This window comes from Pangasianodon hypophthalmus, chromosome 4, assembly GCF_027358585.1.
Source record: "Pangasianodon hypophthalmus isolate fPanHyp1 chromosome 4, fPanHyp1.pri, whole genome shotgun sequence".
In the NCBI taxonomy this organism is placed as follows: domain Eukaryota; kingdom Metazoa; phylum Chordata; class Actinopteri; order Siluriformes; family Pangasiidae; genus Pangasianodon; species Pangasianodon hypophthalmus.
The window spans coordinates 24,438,672-24,464,823 of NC_069713.1; the positions used below are offsets into that span (position 1 = coordinate 24,438,672).

At 39.4% G+C, this 26,152-nt stretch overlaps 1 protein-coding gene across 4 annotated transcripts in view; it reads right to left on the reverse strand.

Moving 5' to 3' along the window:
* Window positions 1-1,659: 1,659 nt before the first annotated feature.
* asap1a (ArfGAP with SH3 domain, ankyrin repeat and PH domain 1a) overlaps window positions 1,660-26,152 on the reverse strand; it is a 59,516-nt gene continuing 35,023 nt past the window's right edge. For all 4 annotated transcript variants that reach the window (XM_053233477.1, XM_026936885.3, XM_053233476.1 and 1 more), the window contains 24 exons: window positions 26,059-26,108; window positions 25,705-25,834; window positions 22,850-22,935; window positions 22,608-22,683; window positions 20,791-20,877; window positions 19,800-19,900; window positions 17,871-17,940; window positions 17,034-17,118; window positions 16,856-16,904; window positions 16,034-16,197; window positions 13,954-14,087; window positions 13,189-13,280; window positions 12,910-13,096; window positions 10,278-10,363; window positions 10,026-10,141; window positions 9,856-9,923; window positions 9,638-9,745; window positions 8,631-8,859; window positions 5,420-5,584; window positions 5,002-5,077; window positions 4,849-4,913; window positions 4,128-4,675; window positions 3,703-3,825; window positions 1,660-3,587 (listed from right to left, as the gene is read on the reverse strand). In XM_053233477.1, the coding sequence (XP_053089452.1) occupies window positions 3,513-3,587; window positions 3,703-3,825; window positions 4,128-4,675; window positions 4,849-4,913; window positions 5,002-5,077; window positions 5,420-5,584; window positions 8,631-8,859; window positions 9,638-9,745; window positions 9,856-9,923; window positions 10,026-10,141; window positions 10,278-10,363; window positions 12,910-13,096; window positions 13,189-13,280; window positions 13,954-14,087; window positions 16,034-16,197; window positions 16,856-16,904; window positions 17,034-17,118; window positions 17,871-17,940; window positions 19,800-19,900; window positions 20,791-20,877; window positions 22,608-22,683; window positions 22,850-22,935; window positions 25,705-25,834; window positions 26,059-26,108 (2,970 nt within the window). In that variant the 3' untranslated portion in view covers window positions 1,660-3,512. The remainder of the gene's footprint in view (window positions 3,588-3,702; window positions 3,826-4,127; window positions 4,676-4,848; window positions 4,914-5,001; window positions 5,078-5,419; window positions 5,585-8,630; window positions 8,860-9,637; window positions 9,746-9,855; window positions 9,924-10,025; window positions 10,142-10,277; window positions 10,364-12,909; window positions 13,097-13,188; window positions 13,281-13,953; window positions 14,088-16,033; window positions 16,198-16,855; window positions 16,905-17,033; window positions 17,119-17,870; window positions 17,941-19,799; window positions 19,901-20,790; window positions 20,878-22,607; window positions 22,684-22,849; window positions 22,936-25,704; window positions 25,835-26,058; window positions 26,109-26,152) is intronic.

Below are 26,152 nucleotides of genomic sequence, written 5' to 3' on the forward strand. Positions count from 1 at the left end.
ACAATGCTAAATCAGCCAGAGTGGGTTAAACAGCGCCCTGCAAATGAAACACTGTAATTTTTTTTTTTAATTCAAAAATGAAGTTAAAGAACGACTCGAACGAGTCTCAGTGTGCTAAACATGTCGCTGTGCTTTTGCTCCTTTGTTTGAAGACTACCTGAAACTGCTTGGTTTGATTCACACATGAACCAAAGAATCACAACTGAATCGCTAATCATGTGATTCACGAGTCGACACATTCGTTCAGAAGCCAACTACTGTACCTGTACCTCAGTGGTTCAAGAATCACATGAATCATTTGCCCTTGAGTGGACACTCATCACACATCCTCAGCACAGCTGTCAGCAGGAAAGCAAAGACAAGTCAAGGACTGACATTTTTATTTCATCTGATCACTGAGAAACGTGTATGACAGAAAATCCACCTACATTATAACAGCTATAAACAGTCGTTCCTCCTACCAGCCTCTCAAAATTAATAAGACGTGTATTATTAGTATGTTGACTGTCGTTCAAACAAGTCAATGAGGCATTAGAATGAGCGTATTCATATAAACCTGTGATTTGCCTTGCAGCCGGCACTACTGTCTGAGCTGCCATTATAGAAAATTAATCAACACTCATAAATGCGAATCCAACAATGCTGTGGTATAACAATGTGGGTAAAAGATGCAACAAGAATGTAGGTTTTGTCATTTAATCATTGGAGGGAATCTGCGAGTGTGTGGAAATTTAATATCAAGGAGATGCTACCTAACAACACTGACTAGTACAAATCTTATTATACTCAGTGATGGCTGAAAAATGACAAAAAAAACAATGTTGTGCCATCTTCCCAATTAACAAACAAGGTAAACTGCACATGTCTTGATGACATGTGTGTGTTCTCTGGGTTCAGGAGTCATTCTAACATATTTTAGATGACCTAAAATAGGAGAAGCTGTCACAGAAAATAGGTTTTTGTTTATTAGGTTTGTGGTTGCACTGTGTAGATTAAAAACCTTTGATTTGTGCATACCTGTAAACTAATGGCCTAGGAACAAATCTCTACAGGTTATTTTTTAGAAAGAAGTCAAACATATGAAAATGCATGATATGCAGAAAGTGTGTCAGAACAGTAAGTTAGCAGCTTATGTTTACTGATATTGGTGATGTTTACACATTGCTAACTGTGAATAAACTAATTTACCTTTGTGGACACTACCTAGTCATCAAACTCTTAGCGATGTATTTAACAGTAGTTTAAACCTGTTGAACTACGCCCTAACAAAAGTCAACATTAATTAAGTCAGCTAGCTAGCTAACTTGGCATGCCAATTCTAAACTAAAAGTTTACAAGTTTCATGGCATCCTTCAGTAATCTGAATAGCAGACATGACTCACCCAAAGCCAATGAGTATATTTTGTGACATCACAAACTGAGCTCATCAGCCTCCCAAGAAAGTTTTTTTTTTTTACTGACGTACAGAGAAACTCTCTGTTTTATTTAGACAAATGTGAATTTTGTCTTTTAAACCTCAAAGTCAAGTCATAAGCCGCTGGAGGGAAATAACTTAAAAAAAAAAAAAAAAAAAAAAAAAAAAAAAACTAAAAAAAAAAAAAAAAAAAAAAAAAGCTAAGCAGGGATACAGGGATACAGACAATAAACACAAACACTTAGTTTCAACGTAAAATATTTATTTCTAAATGAAACTTGATATCAGAGAGTGTCTTGGGACTAAACGTACAGTGCAGCAAAACACAGACAAAAACAAATGAGAAATGAGTGGTAAAATCTATCCTAACTATTTTTTTTTTTACATTAGGATCAGATCCAGTTCTTCATGAAATTAGCCATTTGACTGCTTCCAAATATTAGCAGACAAGAGTTCATCACCAGTTCCTGACTAGCCAAGATGGCACCTCTAGATGAAGTGTGTTCTATCTAAACATGAATTTCACACATTTGGTCCAACAACAGGCTCATTGAGAGTTTAAAAGTACACAATACATGAATGGTGTAACAGGAACTCAGTTCCACAGGCTTCACATAGGTTTGTTATTTCATGGAGCGCTGCTGTTTTTGCTTGTGCTGAAATCTTGCATCGTGGTTTACCCCAGTTACATCTAATGCATTTGTAACACATCCTAAAATAAATGAATATTCATTTATTTTCTATACACTCAAACGGATTTAATTCCTTTACATACTGACACACTGTAGCCCTATAAATGGCTAATACTATCAACAAATTAGGAGGCATTTGCTAATACATGATCTTCTGTTAATGCAAAAAAAGCTAAAAAGCTCAAGTCTCCCTGGTTGAGGAAAAGTCAGAGGCAGCGTTAAGTTCATTCGGAGCTGTGTTACTGCCCGTCACTCATTGCTCTGTTCCCCTGAATTCATATTCAAATAAAACCAAACATACAAATAACCTACAAACAAAACTCCACAGTTCCAGAGTTATTTCTATTTAGACCAAGTAAATGAGCATCCTGAACCTGTAATACCAATGCTGGTCGATGTGCGTTCTGATGGCAATGTGTTCTAGGGGGAAGGGTAGGACCTGGGGATTGCGTTACTTGGATCCATCTGCCTTAAATCAGGATCCTACGGGCAAGGACATGTTCCAGGGGCTTTGCGAAATCTGATATGGCATTAGGTAGCTGTGAAGAGGCGCATGGATAGTCACCAAGTGGCATGGACTACACTAACCAGTAAACCACCTCCAGAGCAGGAGTCTTTAACATGGTACTGTATAGATAGAAGACAAATGTGGTTACTGTGTTTTATGTTTTCCTTTCCATTACGACATATAATGACAAGCAAGCAAATCCAGCCTAACTCGATTAACCTTATATGCATAGAAGATGAGATGCTTAGAGGCTTGGAACTATTAAAAGTTTTCATCCCTGGTTATCGTGCCACTATACTTGAGGACAACACTGTTATAATATTCAGTGAAACCTTCATTTAATTCTCACATTTTGTCTGTTAGTCCTTCCAGGAATTCGAGAGATGAATGAAAACACTGAGCTAAAATGTTTAGGAGTCAGTCCGGCTCCTGAAGCAAGCAGGGGTTAACATACATTTGCACACTTACATCCTACATAACATAAGTACATAAATATACACTTACATTTGTGCATATATATGTACAGAGACACTTAATATGGACATACATATAATTCCATATGTGCACACATACACAAAGTTACAGCATACACTGAGAAATGTTAAGTGCTAAATTCCGAGGATAGCTACTGCATACCCAGGTTAGCATGCTGGGCCGCCATGGCTACGGTAATACTGGTAGGCAAGATAATGCAGTTTGTTAACAACACACACTTTACTCAGTTCACCCTTCATGTTTCCAAGAGTCGTGATTCGATATGATATTTTTTTCCTTTTGGATTCTTGAGATTTGTTTGGATTACAGCAGCTATACAGAGAGGCGGAGTCCAAAGTCTGGTGCGAGGCTAATGGGAGAAGCTTGTGCTACAGGGGCAGCCTCACACCTGCCAGTCACAATGTCAGTCGGACAAAATCTGCACAAAGGACATAGGGAAGACCCCTTTCCTGTCTGGCTGACCTTCTATGTGTCCAATCTGGAAAACACCAAGTTCATAGAAAATGTTACAAAAATGGTGTGAAATCCATTGTGCTTTCAAATGGGTGTTAATGCGAAGAGTGTATCCAGAGATTCAGTAAAGTCTTACTCACCCACCACTCCTGATCTTCTTCTCCTGTAACGATGATCACTTCTCCTTCACTAAAGGTCAGCTCATCATCGTTGTCTGCTTGACAATCGTAGATGGTCTTCACCCTCTTGATTTTGCTCTTTCCCTGACAAACAAAACATATTTCATCGTCATCAAGTCAACTCAAGACATCAAATCGACTCAAGAACTCAACTCCACAAGTCAACAAAAGTCAATTCAACTCAACAGGTCTACTCAAAAAGTCAACTTATCTCGCCAAGTCAATAAGTCAACTCAGCTCCACAAGTCAACTCCAGAGGTTAACTCAACAAGTCAACTCCACATCAACTTAACAAGTCAACTCAACACGTCAACTCAAGTCAACTCGAATATGGGTCACATTCCGTCACTGCCTCATCACCTTTGTCTTCTTTCCACATGACTCACCGTGTTTATTTTGCGTGGCAGAGGGACTGGCATCTCCATGACTCCTGCTGGCGCACCGTTGGTATCCTCACTTGCCTGCCTGGGCGAAAGCTCTCCACGCTGGCTTGGAGTTTGTACCTCTGCTAGCTGCACCTTTGGAGTGGTCTCTTCTAGTGTCGGCTGCTTCTGTGGTGTCTCTGTAGCTGTGGATGCTGGGACTTTTGGGGCGAGATCTGATAGCTGTGGCTTAGGTGGCAGATCCTTCAGTTGGGGTTTAGGGGGCAGATCAGACAGCTGGGGTTTGGGGGGTAATTCTGATAGCTGTGGTTTTGGGGGAAGATCCGAGAGCTGGGGTTTAGGGGGAAGCTCCAGGACGTGTGGTTTGGGAGGAATCTCGGCTGGCTGGGGCCTCTCAGCTGCCTGTGGGATTTTGGGTGGAGGCTCCGTGGGTCTGGTGATGGTATCTCTGGTTGGAATGTCCACCACCTGAGTAGGTTTCTGCAGGACCTCAGGGCCCTGATTGGGTTTGTCCACTGAGGGGACAATGCCTGGAGTCTTTCTTAATGCCACTGAAAAAGAGGGACAGCATATCCTCAACCTATAAAGATTTCACACTTTGAATGTCAGGAGGTCAAGGTGACCAAACCTGAGCCCCTTAGGATGACTGATGAAACAAGGCTTTCCACATTCCATTCTAGACAATTTGAACAATTCTCATAGTGACAAAGCATCAAACGCTCACCTTTTTGAGGTAGTTTGGGTAAGACTCTAGGACCAAGTGTTGATTTTGTATTACTAGAAGTAGTGCTGTAAGAGGAGGGGTAAAGCATTAGAGTGCTGTATATTCTGTAGTTGTGTAATTATGACACTAACTACATGTGTGACTTTTACGCACCTTTGCTGCTGCTGAATTCCTTCAAATTTGTTAGCTGGCGAGGTCCTGTTTGCAGGCGGAGGTGTTAAATCACTCCCTGTAGTTAAAAGAAAAGTGGCTATATTTCATTCTCTTATGAGTTAAGAAAAGAGGAAATGCGATCAGGTGCAAACACGACTGATTTATTTTGCCATCAGCGAAATGCTGAACATTGGAGGGCCAATAGCAGCAACACTGCACTTCCTGTCAGGAAGCTCCAAGATGTCATAAATGTATAATAGAGGAACTGGAGAGTACCCATTACAAAGCGTACAGTAATAATGAAAGTAGTTAAATCACAGTTGTTAAAGATGCTCCCTGATGCTCACTGCTAACTTTCTCATGAGGGAAATTAAACTGGATTGTAAATGGCATATGGCACAGAATGCTGTTCACCCACCTTTGTTCTGGGGTCCCTGGAGGACAGGGCTGGGGGGGTCTGAGAGCGTGCGTTTATGGCCTCCAGGAGGAGGTGGAGGAGCCCTCTTTTTAGACAGAGTGGAGCTGCCACTTGTACATGGCTGAGAACCCAGAGGGAGAGAGGTGGGAGGGCCAGTGGAGGGAGCTGAGAAGGAAAAGAGAGAGTGCATGAATCCCTCTGTCAGCTCTATGCATTTAGCCCTTAGGTATTACAAATACTGTACTTCCCCCATTGGCAGCATGATTTATCTGGGTGTATTTTGGTATAGGAAAGAAGTGACATAATCTGTGATGACAAAAACAAGCTATTCTCATGACAGATGCCAGAAAGGTCTATTTGCCTAGAAATGTATTCCCATCTACAGTAGAATAAATTCATCATCAATTCTTCATACAATGACCTGAATATATCATCAGAATCCCACCCAAAACACGCAGAACTGAGGAGTCCATGAGACAGGACAGCAATGAGCACTCATGAACTTGATGTATCTTCATCTGAGAAGGTGCATCTCCATGCAATGGATGTGTGCAAAGACATACACTTGCAGTACAAAGAGGTGACAAAGGAAAAAAAAAAAAACAGTGGCTCTGTTATGCTCTGAGGGCATTTTGCTGGCATGGTACGGGTCCACTCGCCCTATGGTCACTGATAATTAATTAGGGCTGCAACAATTAGTTGACTACATCATTAATAAAAATTAATCAAGCCTATATTACTGTGTCTAATGTAATGCACTACTGAAGTCGCTGGGGTCAGCAGAGGCACTACTTTTGTTGTTTCCTTGTACCATATAGCTCTGTGTGTGGACTGTTTGTCATCAGTCCAGTCTTTTTCAAAAGACTCAAGAAACAGACCAGCCAATTTAACCTCCACCACAGGCTGCATGCTCAGATTAAGCAATGCTGAAAATGTTAATGTTAATTTGTGGGATATTTTCCACTAAAAAAAAGTACAAGCATGAGGCAGCGCTATAGCCTTCCATAGCAGCATATAGATGATTAAACATTTAAAATGAAAAATCCTACTTGGTAAATGACAACTAATATTGTTACCTTATTACATAACGTTTCATAGAAGGGGCTTGACATATGTTAATGATGTTTCTTGTGTGGAATGAGATTGTGTCATTAATTATAATTATATAAATAGTCAAATTCCTTATTTGTAATTGAAAGAGGGCATTTCATTAAAAAAAGAAAGTCAACATATTATGCCATAATAAAAAAAAAAGAAATCATTTGTAGCAGCTCGGAAATCAGTATAAAGGCGCATGAGGGCTACGGAAATCAGTATAAAGGTGCATGAGGGCTACGTAAATCAGTATAAAGGTGCATGAGGGCTACGTAAATCAGTATAAAGGTGCAAAATGATTTGATGAGAACGAAAATGATGTAAATCATATGCTATGGTTTTCACCAAATCTCAACCCAGCTGAACATCTAAGGGAGGAGAATTTCTGTGAAGAACAACAAATGTAAATATATCCGGATTCTAGAAGGACAATTTGCTCAAAATGTTTAACCCTCCAGATCTCCAAATTCTGCACGTTTCTGTTTTGACATTAAATCTGTTATTGTCTTCTGTAATTCCATCTGTTCTCTGAATCACATGCTCTATAAAGCCCAGGAGCAGGCTTAAACTGGCTGTGCATTTCAATACATTGGTCCTGAGACCTCCCCCTGGCTGTAATTGGTTTAAATATCACATGGCTGCTGCATCACTGAATGGAGCGGCAGTTTGATTTCCGGGTCAACTGTATCAGCAGCACAAACATGTTTAAGGGAAACGTCAAATATGGCTGCTACTTCTCTTATCTCTCTCTTATACTACAACCAATACTACAGCCCACATCTCTCTGTGAACTTTGCACCTCTTTCACAGCTGGCACTGCTCTTCTCTGTATTCTTGTTTTTAATTTAGTGAGAGGGTAGAATGTATAAAAGCAGCACAAAATGAACCTTATCCTCCAAATGTGCACATTTCAACCTACACACTGCTTTTTGTAGTGTAACAGGATTGCAAAATGTACTGTAATATTTATACGTAACATCATGCAATACACAGTTATTAAAATTTAGCAGCAGTTCTTTGCCAGCAAAACTGACTTGACAACACTGAGATGTTATCAAGTCTACTTATCTCACATCTCCTTCCAAACCATTCTGCACCCCCTAAGAGCGCAGTGGGTTGTAGGAAAACATACACAGAGTTGTTGAAGTATACCAACAACTTTATGTTTGGCAGAGGTATCGTTTGAAGTATAGCGGCAGCTATTTGACAGGCAGCTCTCATGTATAAATCATGGCCTGGAGCAAAACATTCCTGTTCCTCTGTTAAACAAACAGTGACTGTCTGATTATTAATGACAGAGCAGGAAATGGGTGTGTTTATGACACGAGTTGTCACTCGACGATGGCTATGTAGACCTGCTGACTTATAATCTCATCCAAAACATTTTTCTCTCCATAAGAACTAAAATATCGAGAAATAAACGACACACAAGATCTGCCAGAAGTGTGTCTGTGCAAATGTAGCTTCCTTTTTGAAGAGAAAGGTTGTGGCTGTGTGATATTGTGTTGCAACCGTGTCACTTCCTCCCTAAGGCTATAAACGGTTACTAGCACAAAGAGAGAGGCGCCTGAAGAAGAGTTGTCGCCCAAAGTGCACAGATACAGTCAGCTGCACTAGCCTACATGCTTTGTTCAGCAGCCAGAGTATATATACGAGCATTTATTATGTATTTATGATGTCTCTAGTGTACGTATGCACACTAGAAAAAAAGAGCATATTGACAGCGGTACAACACAGACTACATTTCATTTAGAATTGATTTCAAGGTATTTTATTTGTTTTTATAAATCATCAGCTGCTGTTATGGTATTACAGAAGCGTTACAAGGATAAAAACCTTATTGTGCACAACAGTGTGGCCATCACAGTTACTGAGCATAACACGAAAGAGCAAAACTTTCAGCTTTCAACAGCAACTATTGTTATCGTTAAGCTTTCAGCGTTCTGCCTGTGAATCACCATCCTGCCGTGATGTAACTGCTCATTCTTTATTATTTCTTTGAGTTTTTATTTATCGCTGTGTTGTGCTTGTGTTTATACCATTATTATATAGCATTAATGACAATTAATCCCCGTCTTCTCCTTCTCTTTCTGAAGTGTTATATTGTTAACCGTACCTTTGGCACTGCTCTTGGTGGCAGGAGTGGGCGTGTCTGCTCCAGGCGATGCGGGTGTTTCCATGGACGTGCTGTAGACGGGGTTGGCGAAGGCACCATATGAGAGCCGCTGCTTATCCCTGTGGCTCAAGTAGCCAGGCAGTGAGAGCTTCTCCTGAGGAGACACGCTGGACGAGTGGCAGAAGCTCTGAGGTCGCGGCGATCGCTCCTTCTTCACCGGACTCGGCTGCTGTTAACAAGACACAAACAGCCAATCAGCACGTAGACAGAACTCAAGTACAGTCCACAAGCACAAACTGCATTTATTCCATCAGTATTACTATCAATATCAAGCAGGATTTTAATTCCATTAAAAAAATCAAACATAACAAAAATGGTTTTGTATCAGTTTTAATTAACATAAAAAATGTTAAAAGATGTAAATAAGTCCGTTAATTAAACTCTGACATTTAAACCCTGCAGTGTGGTTGGCGTAGTTCAAGAAGTTGACCCGCCCACTGACCAACTGACGGAAAGTTGCTTCTCTTCTGTTCTGCTGCTAAAATATACAGTGTGTTGCAGAAGTATTCACCCCCTTGAAGTATATTGATCCCCCCACTCCACCTCAATATTATGTACTTTGTGTAGATTCATAAAATCACAAAAAAATTACATCCATTTCAGTTCCAAGTTGTTACACTACACAATGTGGAAAAGATCAAGGGGGTGAATACTTATGCATGGCACTGTAGGAAACAGCGGCACTGCCCAGGTGGAGTGTTGCTCACTTGAATCTTGTTACACCTCCTTTGCCACAGTGTCAGTCATAAATCATGTTGGATCCCATGTTGGATATTGGATTCACCTTCAGATGACCTCCATGTCATTAGTCTGTCGGTTAGTTTGAAACCCAGCTGCACAGTAGCCCTTCCCATCCCGTGGTCCTGCTCCGTAGCCAAATATTGCTGTATATTTAGGATTTTTTGTAGTTAAAAGAATGTCAGTGATATGAGGGCAGCGGTTCTAACCTTATCATCCAGATCATCATCGCTCTCGTCAATCTCCTCCAGCCGCAGGTTCCAGTCATACTCCACGTGGACGTGAGGGTTGAACTTGCCAGCCGCTGCCTCCATTAACTACACACACGCAGACACACACTCAAAACCACACACTTCTGCTCAAGCTTTTTATATTACAGAGCTACTGCTGTTGAAGGTTTTTAAATGTATCCGGTCTGGACACTTACGGGTTCTTCACACTGTGTGTTTTTTAACCTCCTTGCAATGTCCAAGGCTGTCTCTCCATTCTGATTGACTGAAATCACAAAGCCATTTAGGGAGTATATTAGAGCACCTGTTTCTCTAGAACACACTAACCAAATGCACGCATCATTAAAAATGTAGTATTCTCACTGACCTATATCGATCAGTGGCTTGCCCCTGAGTAACAGTTTAACACACTCCGGCTTCTCGTAGGTACAGCAGTAATGGAGTGCAGTGTTCCCGCTCTCCGTCTGCCTGTCCAGAGAGCCACTGCACACACACACACACACACACACACAAACACACAAATACAAATTAACATCAAGAGACATTCATCTACATTGTGTTTTACCATTTTCAGTTTACAACATTTAAGTATAAAAGACAGTAAAAGGAGGTACAGTACCTGTTTTGAACGAGGAAATCGACCAAGGGCAGCGAGGTCTGGTCTGAAGTCCGTACAGCGAAGTGCAAAGCCGTCTCCCCAGGATCCTATAAATTTATTGTAATTTGATTTGATATTTTTTAAAATCAAACCAGTTTTCAACTTACAATATCATATTTCATGCATTAATCATAACAATCATTTGTGTCATTTTAGTTTGACTCACTGCTTCTTAACCAGTGTTTGTAACACTTCTGAATACCGTCAGTTAATAGAAATCTTATGCTTAGTTGTGGCCAGGGGTTAAAGTGTGAAATGTGCCAAAATTCAATATCAGAGGGAAAAAGAAATTCCAGAAAAAGGAAATATTTGCAAAGAAAAAATGGCATACAGAAACCCTGAACTTGTCAGGAAAACATTGACAGATCATGGGGTGTTACATTTTTAAGAATATCTTACTAATGTCTAACTAATAACAAGATATTGAGTCACAAATAATGACATAGCACTTCAACTTACAGTTCAAGGCATCCATAAAAAGAGAGTAGACGGCAGTTTGTTTGTTCTGTTTTAAATTAAGCTTAATTTACTTCTCGTTAGCATTTAAAACACCATGTGTAGATTTTAATACTTATTATTTTGTACCAGAATATGAACTCCATATTTTAGATAAAAGCTTCCACCAAATGAATAATGTAAAAGCAAATATAACACTATGTTGGCTTTGTAAGCTACTCTATATTTGGTCGTAAATGCAATTAGCCTACTCGTGTGATTTAGTCCAAAACGGCTGGAAAGCAGGTTGCGGGCAAGTTGCTCTCAGATCCTCTTTAAGTTATAGGTAGTGAGAATCAGATCTAACACCTCACCTATATATGTGGTCTGACATTTAGTTTTGGAGGAAGGGGCACAGACCATCAACACCATTTCATGTTAAAGGCAAAAAAGAAGACAGTTTCAGGTTCTAATCTAACAAAATCACATCAGTTCAGCTGTCAGGGAAGAGTTGTCCTTCTTGAGAAGGGGAGTGTGTTTCAAATATGATTATCTTCTAGCAAATCAAATAAGGATGATGGATTGAGCTCCCGGCAGCTATCCACATTCAAGGAGAAGTGTTTCTAGTGTGGAGCTGATCAGAGATAACCAGAGTGACCAGATTTTATCTGTAGGCCTAACTGTCAAACTAGCATCTGATGCAACACAAAATCCCTACGAGTAAAGGAAAGAAAAGAAAAGGAAGTGAATCTTGTGTGACAGCAAAGACGACACTCTCTGTACTGTCACTGAACAACATTAAATATCATGTTACATGTTCTCTTTAGCATCTAGGACATGTTTCATTTTTAAGTACGCTAGGCATTAAAAAACATTTTAAAAAAAAAAACACATTTATGTTTGTCATTCCCAGTATGCACATTTAGCTAGAGGACAAGCAGCTTATGCAATGTCCTACATAGAACTGCTTAGCTACCTTGTAGTCTGCTCATTCTGACAGAAAGACAAAAGATAAAAGCTGTTTTTTAATCTAAGCTGAGAAACACCAGTGCACTAGTACTCTTTTCTAAATATATAATGATAATATATAATATCTTGATAATGATAATATCTTAAGCCCGAATAAAAGGACTGAACCATTATATAAATTTTGCTAACAATATTGTTTTTAGGAGCTAAAAACTCCACTTCATGATATCATCAGCTGATGTAATATTTATCTGATGAATAATTAAGTAGACATCCAATAGTTTTTAGTTAAACAGGGCTTTACTGATATAATATGTAAATTATAAAAACTCAAACTCAAATAAATAGCAGTCTAGTATAAGTAACAGTACCATAAGATTACTGCTTAATATATGTTTATGTAACTTCATCTAAATAATATGAAATCATGTTACATAAGAAAATAGAGAGCATATTGTTTGGTGGCTGTAAGACAACTAAAGTTTCACAAGATTGCGTGATCAAATTCCAAAAATATCACCGCCATTCAAGAGAGACTAATTTCGTATACAAAAAAATGTTCTGAGTTATTAGCGCCCTCCAGTGCACCACAGTGTTGTTCAGTGACACTGTACTCATGAATGAATTTTTTGTATACAACGTTTAATTCAGACATTGCCGTGTTTCATCTGTGTGATTTCTTCTGATGCTGGTAAGTCAGTGGAACTTTATTACCATTGGCTGTTTTTAAACATCAGTTAGGCCCTAGATAAAAACTCTTAACATACACAGTGTCTTGCGTAAGTATGCCTCCTTCGGACTTTTCCACATTTTGTAGTGTTACAATATGTAATAAAACATTGTTATTAAACCAATTTTGAAATACAGATTTCAGATTTATATTGATTATCTTGGTTATTCAGAAGAAAACATACAGATCTGGGTAAAAGTTACAAGGCTTACAGATCTGGTTAAAAGTTGTGATTTAGAAGTAATTTACAGATTTCACAGCGACAGGGGTGAATACTTACGCAATCATAACTTTTACTTTTTTAGGATTTTTTAAAAATGAATTTTAATGATGTTGCAAACTACATTGATCCCCCCCCACTTTACTATTATGGGATATGGGATATGTATATAATCTTAAATAAGTCAGTTCCAGGTTGCAAGACTATAAAAAGTAGGAAGCAGTCTGGCGTATCTGTACCTGTCCTGCCTCAGGAAATGGTTCCAGTAGCTCCACTCCATCAGCATAGAGCTGCACGAGCCCCAGCAAGTCTCGAGTCCTGACCGCCTCATACAGGTCACCTTGCCTAGCCGTGGCCGTGCTCGCTGTGCGCCGCGCAAACCGATGCTCTACATACTTGGCGTTGATGTACTCCTTCCTCTCAGTCCTGTAGGGAAACAAACAGTTATATCAGTTATCAGAAGTAATATTATGAAATGTCACATTATCCTAATGGGAAGCAGAGAGCAACATACTCACATGTCACTGGATGGTGTAGGCTTTGGCGAGGGGCTCGGCAGATTCCCTTCCAGGATTTCATTAAAACTACTGTTTCCTATATTCTTGGCCAGCTGTCAAAAGATAATAAATAGTTATAAACAGCTAGTATTCATAAATCTCAAAATAGCTAAAAGGTCACTTCTGATATGTTATTAACCCTGTGTTTGACTTCAACATGCAATAAGAAACCTAATTATTACATGAATTACTTACTGGGTCAAACTGGTAGATAGACAGCAATGAAAGTGAATATTAATTGTAATAAGTTTAGAAAGAGAATCTCAGTAAAAACGTTAAAAGTTGAAAAGCCACAGAATTGACTTTCAAAATACAAATAAAGAAAAAAAACTTAAAAACTTAGAGTTTTCTACACTTCATGTTCTTAGCTATGTATTTTTCCTTTTTTTAGTGTGTGTGAAGTGCTAAGCTTAGTAAGTTTTAAAGAAAAAAGTCATATGGACATCAGTATTGCTTACTGGAAATGAAAACGTGGCCATCTCTAATTATAATTTTCATTTCTGTAATGACAGATTCCTGCTTTTTAGTGTTGTTTTGGAAGAAACATGCAGCCTTGTGGCTGTGACTGTAAAACAATGGCATTTCTCCTCTTATAAAATAGGATTTCACTCTAAAATGAGCTGTCATTCAGTTGGTGTATCTTTAAATAATCAGATTAGATACACAATGCCATTTGACAGCAGAGATAATCACAGAATGATCACAGAAACATCACACACGCCTCACCAAGAGTTCAGAGGTGCCTAGTTTGTCCAGCTCCATGGACTGTATGCGTGAAATATGGACGCCCATCTCTCTGTGGATCCCTGAACACTCGATACACGTCAGGATGCCCAGGTTAGTGGACAACCATTTAGGGTCTGCATCACACACACACACACACACACACACACACACACACACACACACACACACACAAGGAGAGCACACACTGATGAGTTATGAGATGCAGCAAAGGCGAGGCACTGAAAATCCAGCAATGCTGTTCATATTAAATCCTGAAGGGGGCGCAGGGCACCAGACAGAGTAAATCAGTGAGGAGAGGAGCAGGAACAGAAATTAGCTTTTTATAATCTTTGTTCTGCTATAATCTAGAATATTAGAGTTTCAAATAACTGTCTTTAAGATCAAAGTGCATTTCATATACTTCCGTTGACTTGATGTTCTGGCTATAAGGTAATTAAATACAAACACCTTCCACTAAACAGAAGGGTGAGATAGAAAGAGGAGTCACAGTTTTATATGGAAACTACATGGCATATAATCCTAAAGTATGCTACTGCAAGGAGCAGCGATTAGTATCAACATGACCATAGCCAAAAAGAAGCTCAGGAACAAATAACCCCATCATCTCAGCATATTAGCCAAGTTTTCAATCGTCTTGCTTGTGTTTTAGGAAGTCGTAACTGATGTCAGATGTGTATTATGATCTTTGTTGCCTCACAGGACCAGGCTTGTCGCCCAGCTGTGTGGTGTGACACAAACACACACACTCAGAACATAAGCAAAGTTTCGGACTGTAAACAAGAAACAGACTTGAAGGTTTATATGACGATTATTCTTCATTTATTCCACAGTGCTGTTTCTCGAATCCGATTTTCTGACAGTAGCGCTGGCAGCAAGGCAACTCACACGTTTATATGAATGCACTCGTTCTAATACGTTATCATTTCTACAGTAACACAAATTCAGACGGACATGACACATAATGTAAGTGTGTTTTCACACTTGGTCTGAATACCGAAATCCCCACTCAGGACAGATTCTGGACTGGTCTGGGTGGGGCTCATATTCATACGTTTGCTTTCACATAGAAGTAATCCTTCTGAACTCCTCCTGATTGCACAATTCCATAATTGCACACAGGTTTGCAAAATGCTAGGCACTAGGTTCATCTGTTTGCTGTTTTTTATTATTTTGCTGTGCTACCAACACTAAGCAGCATAGAACAGTGCTTTCTGGATGCATGGCATGTGATCATGCAGGAATAACTGCAAACGAAGAATCTCCATATAAGGCGAGACTTTTTTTTTTTTTGGTGACACTCTCAGTGCAAGCACTCGCACCACAAAGGTGAACTAATTACAGAGCTCCGGTCTTAGGAAAGTCTGGTTTTCTATGTCAGTAAGGTGTTTCTGTAGTAGTGCTCAGGACAAAGGAGTTTGCGCTTTCCACTTTCTCTGCAACAAAAAGCTATAGTCTTTTTCACTGGTGATGGAATAGCTGCTACAAAGTAAGTGATAACAGGAACTATCTTGTTATGCAGCTGCTCCACAACATTAAATGTAACTATAAACTGATAAAAAAAACCACAATTTGTCATTCATTAATAAATTGGAATCTGAAAGTTACTGTGGTCTAAGAGGAATAAACCACTTCAGGATGTGCTGTCACTGGAAAATCATCAACTTCAGAGTGGTAACATTATCACTGGGCTACATCACATCAGCGAGTTATTGATTATTTTCCAATAACAGCATGTCTCCAAGTGTTCATATCAAATGTCACATGCAATCTGACGGAAATTGCCTTACTCCATTCCATTTATATGAATATGTAATGTTTTATTATTCTGATCAAGTGATCTGTGTAACAGTAGCAAATAAGGGAAGGATGAGAAAGAGAAGGAAATGGAAAAATAATATTCAGAGACTGTGTGTGTGTGTGTGTGTTTGGTGCCATGTGTCTATTTTCTCTGCATGATAAACACTGACTCATTCAGTCTTGCGAGTCCAAACAGAGGAGCCACACTCCAACTCAATCACACACACTCCTGCATAAACACACACACACGCAGCTGTCTGACCTGGAGCTCCGCAGTCGCAGCACACCTCATTGCCAGGCATGCGTAGCACGTCCTCGATGATGGCTTTGGTCAGATCCTCCAGGCTGTCATCCCCGGCACTCTGTTCGCCACGGAATGCCATGTTCAGCGCCTCCTCCTTACTGTTAGTCAGTACAGAGATCCAGCTGAACACACACACACACACACACACACACCACTGACATTAATACACATTTCAAAAGCATGTGCACACATTGCACAGATAGACTTTAATGTATCATACACATACACTAATCCTCATCAGGATCTCACTGCATGTGTGCACACACACACACACACACACACACACACACACCAGGGGCATTAGCTGGACTGTTAATCATCCGGAGCTGAGCCCAGATTCTTCTCCATCAATTTTCCAGCTCAACGTTATCAGCTCAGCTAGTAGCCTAAAGTTTTGTTTTATGGAAGCTGTGGTAACTTAGCTGTCAGTGAACATGAACTGAGAGGAAGTTGGATTTATCATAAAACCTGCCTCGAGTGTTATCACTGTTTGTAGAACTACCAGACGGGTAAAATATAAAACCTTCTGGCTATCTAACACGAGACTAGGCTAGTCATGAGGAAGCACAACTAAGCTATCATCGGATTTCATTTAACTACCAGAGTGACACATGGAGAAAGAGGTTGCTTATAGACCCTGACAGAGATATTTCTGTACACAATCACACGGGTACACATCATGTACTGTACCTACTGAACCACCCACAATTCCCATAAATACACATTTACATCATAGTTGAGTGTGCTCATACCCATCACAACACACACACACACACTTACATCACAAATTCCTGCTCATCTTCTGCCTGGAAATGATATGTGCGATTATCTGCAGAGAGAGGTGAAGAGAGTGAAGTGGATTACATTAACTGCACTTTAGCTTCATCCCACTCCACTTAGCGCATGTGGAATAGACTTTCACATGTGTGTATGCGTGTGTGTGTGTGTGTTTACTCACGGGAGATCAGGTCGAAGCACTTCTTATCCTCGCCCGGTTTAACCTGACAGGTAAGCAGGTTAAGTCTAACTGGCTGTCTGTTGGACTGGAGAGGAAAACACACATATTTATTCAGACTTATCAAGACAAACCATCAGACAATCCATGCTTAATTTCAGCTACACTAACATTTTAATGTGAAAATGGCTAGTTAAATATCAAAGTGGAGTAATTATTAGATGACGTCTGAGTGATTCCAACTTGGAGCTGTTCATCAGCTTGGATTCTGAGATATAAACTGACACTACACTATTTATTATGCAGTAAGCACTGGAACATGTTAGGGAATGTTAAATCTTGGCATTACCGTACATACTCATGGCACAGCTTTCAGAAAATTCTAAATTTCCAACTGGTAATTATATGTTTTTTTTTTAGCTTAACATGCTGCATGTCACAGCACACATCAGAATGCATCAAAGTGCATGATTAGAGCAGACGCTGCACTCCCACATCATTACAGCTGATTTCACTGTGTGTTACAGGCCCCCTGCTGCCACCCTGCTCAAAAACATTCCTACAACAGTCATCCCACAGCAGGTAGCAGCACCCACACACACACACACACACACACACACACACACACACACACACACACACACACACACACAGTCTCTGCCAATACTTCTAAACAAAAGGAGTGAAAATAGTGTGCAAAAACTCTGGATTTGTCCTCATCTAGTGATGCATTAGCTGCAGTACCTGCCCTACTTTCTCTCACAATGAACTTAAAAAAGCATGCTTAACTGCATCCTCTCGGGATCTGAAACCGGATTCGGACAGGAAAAGAGCACTCACCGTGGCATGAGAAATGGTCAGGATGCCACCCTTCACTGAACACTTCCTCCTCTGCCACACTTTCCGCAGCCTGCATGATCAAAACCAAAACAGCTGTATGTATCATTTACAAGTTACCTAATGTCATAACCATGAGCAACATATCCATATTTTAGGGCGCGTCTGATTTAGCTCACTAACATACAGAGGAGTCGGTGCATTACTGGCACTGGTTTAAAATGAAGTTACAACTGCAGTACTACAGAAAGATGATTGCCTACGTCAGTGTCCAGCTTTAAACAAGCTCTTTTTACAAAAATGAGTCATGTGTGTTGCATACACGCCTCCTCTCACCTTAATAACAGCACCACATCCTGTGAGGTAAAGATTCCAGCACTGTTGCGCGTTAAGATTTTAGCCCACTCTTCTACCGACTGGGTGCACAATACAATTATAGTACATGTTGCCTATTTTGTAAATTAATAATGAATGTAATCTGCTATAAATAAGGAATAATGTATGACAGGATGTGCTATTATAGGAAAATAATCCACGCTGGGGTGGTGTGATGCGTTACCACGATGAAGTTGACTATTTTTATTTAACACCACGACCTGAAATGTGTTATTCCTCTTATAACACAGTGTTTTCCCAGATATTACAAATAATTTTTTTACTAAATGACACAGCTGCCTTTTTAACCATTTAAAGTTACAGTTAACGTAATGGAATGTCTGTGGCACAAGCTAGCTCCTGTTATCACTTATTATTACAATTATAGCAGCTATAAATAATTCCTCACCAGCTTCTCTTTTTTCTCTCTTGAAATTAATGAGACAGAAAACCTTGTAGCTTACTGAGAAACCAGAAAGCACTAACTCCTCTTCCATGGCAGAAAACTTGCTCACTGTTACACTGACTTTAATAGCTGACACTGGAGACTCCTTCCATAAATGTTAAATAAACATCTCCTCATAGAAAACTTCACCCTTCACACTTCACATATCAACAACTATACCTATTTATTTGTTAAATAACAACACATTTTTGAAATCCGTTTATTAGTCTTAGATTATGTGTAAATTAATATTATGATTAATATATTAATATAAAAATCATTCATGTTAGAGTTAGAACTACTGTCAGAGCTGCTGTTATAGAAAATTAATCCATACAGTCTGATTAAATCATACAACAGCACTGTGGTGTAATTAAATATACAGACTGAGTTGCCAGTTTATCATATTTTAGCTTAAATATGAGTAGTGGGACAGAGGGTAGTGCTGCTGCCTCACAGCTCCAGAGTCCTTGCTTCAATCCTCAGCTTGAGTTACAATCTGTGCGGAGTTTCACATGTTCTCCTCATGTCAGTGTGGGTTCTCTGGTTTCCTCCCACCGCCCAAAAACAGGTCAGTAGGTAGATTTATGACTCTAAATCGACCTTAGGTGTAAATGAATGTGTGAATGCGTGGGCATCCGGGGTGCTCCGCCTCATGTCCAGTGTTTCCAGGATAGACTCTGGGTCCACCATGACCGTTTACCAAGTGCTTACTGAAGGTGAATGAATGAATGAATGAATGATGACCTGCTGGTCTAAGTTTTCTATGGGATTGAAGGCTGGTGATATACAGGCCAGTCACAGTGTCCCAGTGTTACATCACACTCGCTGAACAACTTGCAGATTTGTCCCTTACAGATATCACCCTGAAACGTGCAAGTGTCAACGTTCTACTGGGACACAAAGCAATTCCATTCTATTCAATTTTACATCTTTAGAGCTTTTAAGAATAGGCATTGTCACACAGCAGTCCAAAAGGTAACCTCAAAGTGCTGCCAAGTTACATTCAACCAGATGTGCAACCTACAACTAGATTTATAACTGAGTTGTGTAATTACAGTCAACTTGCCATTATAATGTAATTTTGTTGCAGGAGCAGCAGTGTCACTCACCCATCACTCTTCTTCATCAGATAGCCCTTCTTCTCACTGCCAAACTCCTTATTGCCCTGAAGCTGATGCATACTGTATCCACTCTGCTTGCTCTGTGAGTCCTATACACACACACACACACACACACACACACCATTCATTACCATTCCAAACACAATAAAATGTATAAATACTAAAAGCCATTAGCCTAAGCAGAGCTAACAAGATAGTCAGGGAAAAAATAAATTGTTTTAGAATTGGAAATGCCTTTATGGAAAGTGAATTGAATCATCATTCAAAAAAATCTGGTCATGCTCAGAAACCACAGTCAATTATGCAGCATTGATGCAGCAACAGAATATTACTGATATCAACTTACTCTCCTAGACTTCAGTCAGAAGGCATTAAAGAGAGAGAAAGAGAACAGGATATCACAAGAATATCATTAAACCAGCTAAAACGCAGCACACAAATGAAAAGCAGACCATAGATTAGATTCAATGGCATGACTTTGGATGACACAATATGGTACAATGCCATTCAATCGAAACCAGGACCATCTGCCTTGGAAGGGGACATTAATTCCAAACACATAAAACATCAAACACTTGGCTCTACAAAAGTGTCCTGCTGTTTAGTCCTGACATCCGCAGCTCCTTTCCCTCATGAGAACATGGAAATCTGCAATCGACTGCAAAGCCGGTCGGTCCTCTAGGCTCTCCAAGGCTATAAATGTCACGTTTGGAAAAGGCAAATGCTATTGCTAGAAAGCAAACTCAGATCTGGCTTCATCTAATTAATTTTTTACGCTGAGGACAGCATGTATTCCTCATTACACACTAAAACAGCCCACACAGAACCACATGGCTTTAAGATCATGAGAGCGTAGGGGAGGTGGGGGGTCTGGTGCTGTTGTGATCTTGTTCTGTGTGATCACTTAATCAAGTATAAACAGCAAAAAATATCAAAGCCTCTGTACATTTTAAGAGGACCACAACACTGGTGTACCTACCTCTTTCTGGTCCAGCTGTAAGGAGGATTTGATAAGGTCTCTGAGAGCAGTTAGCTGTTTCTTCTCCTCATCCTGTGTTTGCTTTATCTGAAAATCAAATCAGAATCAAATTAGTACTGTTCAGTTACTAAAAAACTGGGCCCTTGACACATTTTCAGGCATGAAAGACCACCTATAATGCTCACAGGGCTGTAACCAGGATCCAAATTTACACATCATAGATAATGTTATTAGCAATTATATTAACACATTATATTATAATTAGCATTAGCAATTAACGTAGTGCACACTGATATACACTCATAGAGCACTTTATTAGGAACACTATACTAATATTGAGTAGGGCCTCCCTTTGCTCTCTAAAAACAGCCTCAGTTCTTCATGGCATGGATTCCACAAGATGTAGGAAACATTCCTTTGAGATTCTGGTCCATGTTGAAATGATTGCATCATACAATTCCTGCAGATTTTTCAGGTACACTCATGCTGTGAATCTCCTGTTCTACCACATCCCAAAGGTGTTCTATTGGATTAAGATCCAGTGACTGGGAAGGCCACTGGAGAAATTAAACTCATTGTCATGTTCATGAAACCAGTTTGAGACGACTTTTGCTTTGTGACATGGTGCATTATCATGCTAGAAATAGCTATTAGAAGACGAGTAAATTGTGGCCATGAAGTGATGCACATGGTCAGCAACAATACTCAAGAGAGGCTGTGGCATTCAAGTAATGATTGTTTGTTATTAACAGGCTCAAAGTGTGCCAGGAAAACATTCCCCACACCATTACACCACCTCCACCAGCCTGGACTGTTGACACAAGGCAGCCTGGGTCCATGGATTCATGCAGTTAGCACAAAATTCTGACCCTACCATCTGTGTGCCTCAGCAGAGAACAAGATTCATCAGACCAGGCTACATTTTTCCAGTCTTCAATTGTCCAGTTTTGGTGAGCCTGTGCCCACTGCAGCCTCAGCTTTCTGTTCTTGGCTGATGGAAGTGGAACCCAATGTGGTCTTCTGCTGTTGTAGCTCATCTGCCCCAAGTTTTGACATGTTGTGCATTCTGAGATGCTTTTCTGCTCACCACAATTGTACAGAGTCATTATCTGAGTTACTGTAGCCTTTCTGTCAGCTCGAACCAGTCTGGCCATTCTCCGTTGACCTCTCTCATCAACAAGGCGTTTCTGTCCGCAGAACTGGATGTTTTTTATTTGCACCATTCTGTGTAAACTCTAGAGACTGTTGTGTGTGAAAATCCCAGTAGATCAGCAGTTATAGACCAAAATTGAGGTTTTCATTTTACAACCCACCAACTGCCCTCATACTTTTATATCATACATTTATATTATATGTTCTCACATAAACTCTAGCTATGTCAGTTGTTAGCCTTTAAGGTGTGTGTTGCAGATCTCTTAACAAGAGGTCAAAGTGTGGAAGTGCAGTGTCTCATGAGAGTTAAACATGTTGGATGATTAAGTCCATGGGCAAACCTAAAGTGTCCTCCTCAGCTGCTCTGAGGTCAGTTCGTTACTGCTGACTGGGTCTTGGAATGTAGATTCTGCCACCACATCATCAGGACATCCCTGTTTCCATATTAAGTTTGACAAACTGGAGATCGGTTATGTGAGAGGTTTAAAAAAAAAAACTAAAACCTTCCAAAGTCCTCATAGCTACTTATAGTCATGAACACTCATATGCATCTCTCTTTATATGCAAGTCTCTTAAGCCCAACTGTAATGAAATAAACCAATAAAAGATCCTCAGGCGGCCAGCTGAAATAATAAAGTATTACAGCACAATAGGGGGAAACTCACATTATAGAGATCAGCTGCTAACTTCTCAATATATTGCTTCATCTTGTCAGCGGTTTTCAGGCCATCCTGGAAAAAGCTTAAACAAATAAGAGTTTCAAATTCAGTTAGGACAGGAGACTTTACTGTATAACCGTACATCTCACACTGACAAGAAACAGGCCTGACTACATATCAGGCTGACTTCAGAAGAGTCCCTGACTTCACTGTATGCATCATTAAACAAAACACAGAATTATACTTACTTGCATTGTGCATGATAATACTTAATGAGGTTCTGGAGGAGGTCCACTCCCTTCTTAGTCTTTATCTCATTCACTTTGATCAGATACTGTTCAAAACAGAAGAGGAAACAGTCATAGCCTATGTGTAATAAAACTCCTTATTATGAGCTATTTCCCTGAGGACCATTTATCAGGAACCTCAAAGCAGGACTAGGTAATATGACTATATAATATCAATATCATGATAAATTATGTCACTATACAATTTTCTGAGATACTGCAGACATCTTGATATCATTTTCTAACATTTTCATGTATTTTTTAATTTTTTAATAACAATTAAATACTCAGATTAGAAGTGGCTGATCAAATGTAACAAGATTGTCTTTAAAATTGTAAAATGTAAAATAGGAGGCGTTAAATAAAAGTATCGTTCTGTTTTTCACAGATTTATCCTGGCAGTTTGTTAGCAAGTCTATAAGTTGTGACAGATACATATATACACAGATAGACATATCTTCAGGCATTGGATGATTCAAAAATAAGGCTGTTCTGTCCTGCACAAAGTACAAGAACCACTGATGCCTATAACTCACCTTCCTGCTTCAGTGGATATACTGGATTTCCTAGAAACCTTGACTTTGGAATTGCTCCTATGATTATAAACATTGCCCAAGGCTCATCCCAGGACAGCCATTTATAATATGATCATACCAAATATTCTATGTCCTTTCAACACATTTAGTACTGTTTGCTATGTGACTCTATATGACTCTCTGTACTCTAATACTGAAAATCCCAGAACGGGTTTCTTTTTGAGCCTTTTTCCTCTCAAGGTTTCTTCCCAAGGTCATCCTGTCGCTCGCTCATTAGGACTCATTAGGACTAAAATCTATATTTTAGTCAATACAGCCAGTTAAACCAACTGACATCTTTTTTCCTACATTTCACTCTCTCATCATATAATCCGAACACGCTTAAATTTGCTCGTTTGATGTCATTCATAGTCATTTATCTTTACGATAACCTTGCTGAATGCTTCCACAAAACAAATCTGCCTATTTCTATATGTTCTAGGGTTGCAAAGGGGCAGAAAATTTTCCGGTAAATTTCCAGAAACTTTCCATGGGACAGTCACCCATGCTGCTGATGCAACAGCTAAAATTATAGCGAGAACAGGATGTTAGTGAGAGCGCTAACAACATGTTCTTTGTAACAGATAATATTTTAGTCATTAGTAGATCAGGCACTAATGTTACTCAGAGTTTACTTTGTCAGACGACATATAAAACAACGTGAAGTGCGCTTCTTGTGCTTTAGCTGGGAGGAGGCTATGACGAGCAGTGTGGGAAGTTTGTATATATCAGCGTAAAGTGCTAAAGGGGAAAATGGCAGATCTGTCAAAGATTATTAGTGATGATAGAAAATGAGTTGTCAGTATAGGATATTTGCAATCCTCTGCTGGCTGTTCTGCTGTATGTGAAGTATATTTTATTTGTATTTGATCATTTAACAGTAATGGCCTATTAGGACTTAAACTCGTTTACTATTAAAAGTTAGGAAAACATTGGAGTAAATATTTCTCCTTAGAGTCCTTAATCATGGTCACAGTCTTTAATCAGGTAAACAGCTACGGCAATCCAAGTTCTTAAGTATTTAATAAATGCTTGCTTTGCCATGCTGCTGTTCACATAGTGGCTGTATTTAATTCCCTATCTTATTTGTATGCGCACACCACGCATAAGCTACAAGCCCTCAGCACATAAATACCACCTTGTGCCATGCACACCACTTGAGACAAGCCTGCCTGCAAACACAGACAGCCTGAACTCTCAAACATACACACACATGAACACAGATAACACACTGACCTCTAGGGCTGCAAAGTTTTTTTAATATTATTCTATTATTCATGTGACTTAATCGACAACTTGATTAATTGGCTTATATGTGGCTCTTTGACAAATATCATTTGGCATCTTACTCTACTGAGGTTGTCCTCTATGGCTAATCTGAATGATTATTCACTGTTACAACAACAACCAATTTAAATGACAAATAAGGAATTTTGTAGGAAATTTACTGTAAACAAAAACAACTTTCCTAAATGACGGCCTCATCATTCATTTTAACATGCCGAAAATAAACAATTTAACATTAGAGACTAATGTAAGACTATTAAACAAACCAGTATTATTAAACTATGAAACTGCTATGAATACTTTACTACACCAAAAATATATCAAGTCCATTGAATGTAATAAAATTATGATTACATTCAATGTATACAGCACATTGATGATACATGAACATTAATAAGAACACACAAAAGCAGGAGCTTTTGGGTGTTTTTTCTTTTTTTTTTTATGTTCGTGTATCATCAATATGCTGCTACTTGACTGCACTGCACTATGCTTTTACTACTTTGAGTGAAACTATCAGTGTTTTAGGCATTTCTCTTTTGTCTCCTTGCTCGTTCTCATCATCATTCCAAGCTGTTTGTGATATGCGATTTCTTCCATAGTGTTGCAGGCGTAGTTGGAAAGAAACCAGCTGTAGTATTTTCTATTGGTCATGCTTTCAAGGGTCAGGAATTTGTGTTAAATTCAAATGAACTCAGTACAAAGGAACATTAAACCCTTTTATCTGCATTCAGTCCAATGGCTGTGTTTGGCTTTCTGTTTTCTTAGCAAACAAACTGAGTCAGTCTGTTGCCTTAACAGTGTCAAGCTACCTGAAACCAGTTTTGCACGCAGAGCTATGTGGTGCTGCCCCATTTGCTTCACTATAGTATGGCTTTTTCATATAAAACGTTTCTGTTGTTCGTTAAATAAATGAGGCGTTGAAAATCCACGCTGGTAATTTTTCATACTCACTTCACACATCTGGAGCTGAAAGATCCTGCGCTCTTTCTCCATCTCCTCTGCAATCTCGGCTCCAGTGATCTCTGTGCGGATCATCCCGTGCTGTTTGGCGTGCTCTCGCTTCTCCTTCTCAATTTTGGTACTGACGGACAAATCGGAGAAGGAAAAAAACAACCATACAGTGAGAGTGGTCTCATTAAATCTCATTAAAACCAGAAATTTATTTTCTTAAAATCTGGAAAAGTTTGCTAACTTTTTTATTATCACTGGTTACTTTACATCCACAAGACAAATAACAGAAAACCATCTGCACTTCGTATCTCCAGAAAGTCACAATGTAGCTACTGAAAATGTAACATTACTTACAACTTTGCTTCGTAGTCTTTCCAGGCTTTGTCAAAGGGTTTTTTGAGATCCTGTGAGTGACACAAATTGTGTTTGCTTAGTAATGATAAGAACT